Source organism: Pinus tabuliformis, chromosome Q (assembly GCF_031772625.1).
Source record: "Pinus tabuliformis cultivar Carrire ecotype Pingquan chromosome Q, CPIR1, whole genome shotgun sequence".
In the NCBI taxonomy this organism is placed as follows: Eukaryota; Viridiplantae; Streptophyta; class Pinopsida; order Pinales; family Pinaceae; genus Pinus; species Pinus tabuliformis.
The window spans coordinates 672,133,901-672,139,834 of record NC_142296.1 but is presented as its reverse complement, the minus strand read 5'-3'; the positions used below and the strand labels follow the sequence as shown (position 1 = coordinate 672,139,834).

The following is a 5,934-nucleotide window of genomic DNA, read 5'->3' as shown; positions in this document are numbered from 1 at the left end:
TCTATAAAACTATGAAATCAACCTTCACAACCCATTCACCTATGCATACATTGATCTTCTTAGCTACACTAATCATTGAATCAAGTGGAGAGTTTACTTGTTTCAACTGTGCTTGAACTGGTAAAAAATTTAGTCCAATCCTCCTTGTAGTATCCTCACTCATGAAGTTATGAGTTGCACCATTATCCACCATTGTGAGAACATTGCCTTCCGAAATCTTCATCTACACATACTCCAATTTATTTCTCTGAGGGTCTCATCGTGAGATTTCTTCCGTAGCTACTGCAGGTCCTAAAATCTGAATAATCCCAATGAAAGTTTCTTCTTTATTTTCCTTCATATCAGATTGTGCTACTACTACCACTTTCGGTCTTGAAAGAAAATACTTCACCGTGTGTGGTTCTTCACAAATTCAACACTTCAATGGTTTCTTCGTCTTCAGCTTGTAATTCGATCTTGAAGGCTCCTCCTTTGTATATTTCTCTTTCAGTGTCTTAGTATTCTTCTTCAGTTCTTCGGTTCCTTCATCATAGTTCTCTACCAAGTGATCAACTACTGCAAAAGCTTCTTCAAGTGTCTTTATATTCTACCTCTTCACCTCATTTCATGCCCAAGGTTTCAACCCTATAATGAAGTTGAACACATTTTCCCTCTCCGCCATGTCAGGTAATTCCAATATTGCACTTGAAAATTCCCATTGATAAGCCTATAGACTTCTTGTTTCCTTCATATACTTTATCCTTGTTCTTCCATCCAAAGTGTCATCTTGTGGACTAAAATGGCCTTGCAAAGCTTTCTTCATATCATCCCATGAAGTGATTTCCTCAGAATCACCATTGGAAATCTTGTCCATCTTTCTTCGCCACCACATCTTAGCATCCTTCGTCAAGAATTGAGCAACTACCTTCACTTTGGCCTCATCATAATACATTACCAAATGCTACAAGTATTACTCCATATACCATAGAAAATTGCGAAGATTTTTTTCACTTCTTGTCTGATCATAGGATTGAGGTTCCTTGACTTTCACATGAGCAACTCCTCCACTCAAAATTTTCCCCACTACTTTATTCAAAACAACTATCTCATTTCATGCATGAATAATATCTTTCTGCAATTTTAGGATTTATGCCATACCCTGGTCTTTCGCAACTCCAATCTCCTTGACTTCTTCCTCTATTTGTGTATACAACCATTTCATATACTCATATCATATTTTGAGGTCTTCAAAGTCTTCCTTCAACTTCCTGTTCTCTACTTGCAACCTCGCTAACATATCCTGGTGTTTGGCATATTCAACTTTCATCGAAGCTATATCAGAAGCCATTTCAACAATCCTATCCATGACTCTATCCATCAGAACTGATTCGACGTCCTCGTTGGATTCTCCTGTCATAACTTGAGGTTCTCCTGCTTGATCTACCATTAGCTTCCTTTGTGATATGTATAGGCAATAAATTACATCTTCGTCCAAAGGTTTTTGATCCCAACTGCAACTCTGTTGTTGTATCTCTCCTAGGATACCACCTGTGATGCCCATATCCTGGCAGTAGTCTTTCAACTGCACATAGGCAGGTGTGACACCACTACCCAATTTCTTTTGACCAATACTATTGAGTACGGGCTACGCCTAACATTCAACACTTAGTTATTTTTATGCAATCTAATAAGCATTCAACATTTTTACACAACGAAAATAACATTTATCATCATCATCATCATCATCATATAAATATGCACAACAAATAAAAATTCTTTTAGTAGGAGGGGCAACTCCCTGGTTAGAGGCATCCCAAATGATAACAATAATACAAATTTAAAAGTATTTTTACAACATTGGTCTTTTCCAGAACCGTAGGTTCACCTTGACAAAACTGCAAAATTCCAACTTGGCCTATCTGTTCACGATCGCCCACCCTCGGGTCAACCTTCGTTCAGCCTCGCCTTGCTTTGTTCAACTTGTTCAGCCCGTGCATCGTTTGCTCATTCAGCTTGTGTCATTGTTTGATCGTTTAGCTTTTGCACCGTTCGCTCGTTCAACTCATGCACCGTTCGCTCGTTCAGCTCGTTCATCGTTCAACTCATTCAAATCGTTCAACCTATTCGACTCGTTCAACTCGATCACCATTCGACTCATTCAACTCGTTCACCATTTGGCTCATTCAACTCATTTAACCCATTCAGCTCGTTTAGCTCGTTCATTGTTCGATTCGTTCAACTCGTTCAGCTCGTTTGGCTCATTCAGCTCGTTCAGACCATTTGAATCATTCAACTCCTTTGGACCATTTGACTCATTCAACTCATTCACCATTCGACTCGTTCAACATACCGGGTAGGTGTGCCTAGGACAACTCGCTCGTAGGGAGGGTCCTCCGCGTGCAGCTAGTCTGCACCGAAATCCACCGAAACCTACACCTCAGGTTTTCTATCCTTGTTTTGGGTGTTTCATCCCTCAGTATACCTACATCTTTGCCTCCTCTATTTGCCTTCTCCTTTTCTTTTCCTCTTATGTTAGAACTCACTTGGAATGCTTGAAGTTGATGCCTTTTCTCCTCCAACTCATCAACAATAAATACTCATCCTCCAAGGAGTTAAGGTTGGAATTCGCCTAGTAATTCCAAGAGTTGCATCAAATTGCCCAACTATTCACTTCTCATGTCAGTCCACAGACTTGTCGGTTTTTTGACACCTTAGAAAACTCGTTGCATGCTTTTCCATACTTATTCAATTTTTTGATTTTCAGATTTTTCAACTTTCAGATTTTTCGACTCTCCCAATGGCTCGTCGCAACTCATCATTATAACTCGTCGTCACACATTTTCCTAGGCGCGTTTAACCGAAAGCAACCGCCCATCGTAGATGTTAGCTCCTCACCTTTAATCAAGATTTCGTCATCCTTCCATCGCTCGTTGCACAAGCTCAGCTCGTGGGTGTGACATGTATAATCACCTGAATTTCTTTCCCCACTATTAGATAAGTAAGGCACCAGAATAGTCATATATATATATATATATATATATATATATATATATATATATATATATATATATATATATATATATATATATATATATATATATATATATATAGATATATAATTCTTAATTTTTACTATAATACAATATTTTAATATTATATTAAATTATAAATTATATTCCAAAATAAACATCTATCAATGTAATTTAAAATACTACAGGTTTAAATATAATTAAATTGGAATTAATTATTATCATATTTTATATATTTATATTTTAATAATAATTTGTTTCATAATATAATTCTTATTATCTATGTTGTGTTAAGGCACTCCTTGATGTGAAGTACTGGTTCAATTATGTGGATGATATATTGGACATGATGAACATGTAGTCCTACCAAGCTTAAAAAAAAAGAAAAATACAACTCTCATCTATTTTATATTAATGAAAATAACACCTTACTAATATAATATGGTTTATAATATAATATTATATTATGTTATAAATCATATTCTAAAACAAACACCTATTTATATAATCACTCCACATCAATCTTAGTTCTAATATTTTAAATTAGTTTAATTGTCTTTATATAAACTTGATATAAAACTATGTTATTTAAAATAAATTTTGGAATAGCTTACTTATCACTAACAACTTTTTTTATTAATACATTTTTATCTTAACTATTATATGTCAATTAAACATACAATAAATTATATAAGGTCAAATAATTTCATTTTTACATCTTATTTGTTCTATATATATATATGTAGATATCACATAAGCCTCCATTAAAAAAATATATTTTTTAAATAAAAATATAATTCTTAAGTTTATGCTATAATATAATATTTTAATATTATATTATATTAAGAATCATATTCTAAAATAAACTTCTAACTATATAATTAAAAATACCACTTGACTAAAGATAATTAAATTACAATTAATGGTTATAATATTTTATAATATTAATTTATATTTTTAAATTAATATTATATTTTTTTTCCTAAAATGACTTTTCCTAAATGAAAATACCATTCTCATTTATCTAATATGATTTATTTTATTTTATTTTAGGGAATCCGGAAGGGAGAAGGCATGCGAGGGTTTGGGTTAGGGTTTCAGGATCCCTCTGCAGTTTACCGAGACCGCACCGGACCTCCGTTCACCCGCACAGCACATTTTCCATCTACCATCAACCGCCTGACGCCTCCCCATCGTTTTCGAGCTGGTTGACATTTTGGGAGAGCGAAGGGTTTTTGTGCCGCATCTCCTGGTTGACAACCCGCAGACGGTTTCACTTACCTGGCCAGCTCGGTCTGTTTTGTGAGAACTACCATTCTCTCCGATTTCTTCTAGTATCTGAGGTATCCGCCGTTCCGAGAAGCAACTGGCGTCATGGAGGACCTTGAAGCTGTTGATTACTCTGAAGACCCACTGGAGGGGGTATCCATTTGGCGCTCCTCCTTCTCCATATCAGAAGGTATGTAGAGTTCTGGCTTCACCGAGAACTACACTTCGTATACTCTTGGGGAACAGTCGCGGTCATATCCTGTGGTCCTCTCGAATGTACCTCCTACCTAGCCTGCACTTTCTACCCCCCCCCCTCACTCTCCGGCGACCCTCGGTTTCGTTTCCGGCTGTTTGAACCCTAACCCTGGACTAGAAACCTCGGCATCTGGTACAATTTCTCGGTCGTTTTTACCCCCTTTGTTGCCCATTGTCTCAGCTGGTTTTACCAAGTCACACGACCCTCCGTCGGGCAGCTTCACCACTGTTTCTCCGCTCACAGGTCCCCCCCCTATTACTGGGGGCAACGCTAACCCTTCCTCCTCGTACCATAACCCTACCCCCCCGGTTGCTACTGCCCCTCCCCCGAGCCGGCCACATAACCTACCTCCCCCAGTGGGCCCTAAAAAGAAGTACAGGTGTTTCAAATCAAAGGTGGACGACATCTTTCTGAGGCTAGAGGAGGACATATAGTGGGGCGAGACAATGGAATTTGCAGATAGGGTACTAGTTGGGTGCATCAGAGGTCGGAACTACTCGGCAGCACGTTTGAAGACCTGGGCAACTGAAGTTTGGGGTCAACATCTGGTGGATATCCCCTTCGTGCAAACTTTCATGAGGGGATGGTTCGTGTTGAGGTTCGCTCGTGCTGATCATACCAATTGGGTCTTGTCCTCTTACTGGCATTTTGAACATGCCCCGGTGCTCCTTAAGCGTTGGACTCCCTTATTCGATCTTGAGACAGAGCAAATTGGCAATGGGCCTATTTGGATTCGACTACGAGGCCTTCCACTACATTACTGGTCAGAAGATACCTTCAGGCGGATTGGAAATGCGATTAGCTCCTACATGGATTATGATAAATCCTACCAGCACACAGGCATGATGGCTTACGCTCGGATTCTTATCAATCTGGATACCAGGGGAGGACTACAAGAGTTCATCACCATTAAATGGAGGGACACGGCTCGCAAACAGATAATTTACTATGAAGGTATCCTGTATTGTTGCCGTAGATGTCACAAAGTGGGACATCTATACAGGGATTGTCCACTCCTCCGAAAAAGTAGGGAAAATATTTAGGAAGGGGAGTCCGAGCATCCCTTGGACCATCCTCCTCGGCATAATATGGAGAAGAGTCAAGAGGAGCACGCAAAAGTCGCTAGGGAACCCCAAGGTCCACCTGATAATTCTGAATCTGTAAAAGAAAGCTCAGTTTCTCTCCCACCTTCGCCAACTCCAGTACACTCAGCGACTGAATAGGAGGACATCATGATGATGGGTATGTTGTTTTCATCCCACTCTCCTTTGCCTCCTGTATCTTTCATATCTGATGGCATTGCATTTCATCACAACATTTGCTCGTCTTCTCTATCGGCACATTTGACCTCTGTGGTTTTGCGTAGACCCCAGGGCCACACCCCTCCATCCTCCCTCATAT

At 38.9% G+C, this 5,934-nt stretch overlaps 1 protein-coding gene across 1 annotated transcript; it reads left to right on the top strand.

Annotated features, from left to right (window-relative positions):
- Positions 1 to 4,979: 4,979 nt before the first annotated feature.
- On the top strand, positions 4,980 to 5,576 carry LOC149221330 (uncharacterized protein At4g02000-like). The gene has a single exon (XM_089387361.1). The coding sequence runs from the start codon at positions 4,980 to 4,982 to the stop codon at positions 5,574 to 5,576; it is 597 nt and encodes a 198-aa protein (XP_089243487.1).
- The last annotated feature ends 358 nt before the right edge of the window (positions 5,577 to 5,934 follow it).

Excerpts from the sequence above, each read along its gene's own strand:
- LOC149221330 (XM_089387361.1), top strand. The coding sequence starts at position 4,980 with ATGGAATTTGCAGATAGGGTACTAGTTGGGTGCATCAGAGGTCGGAAC.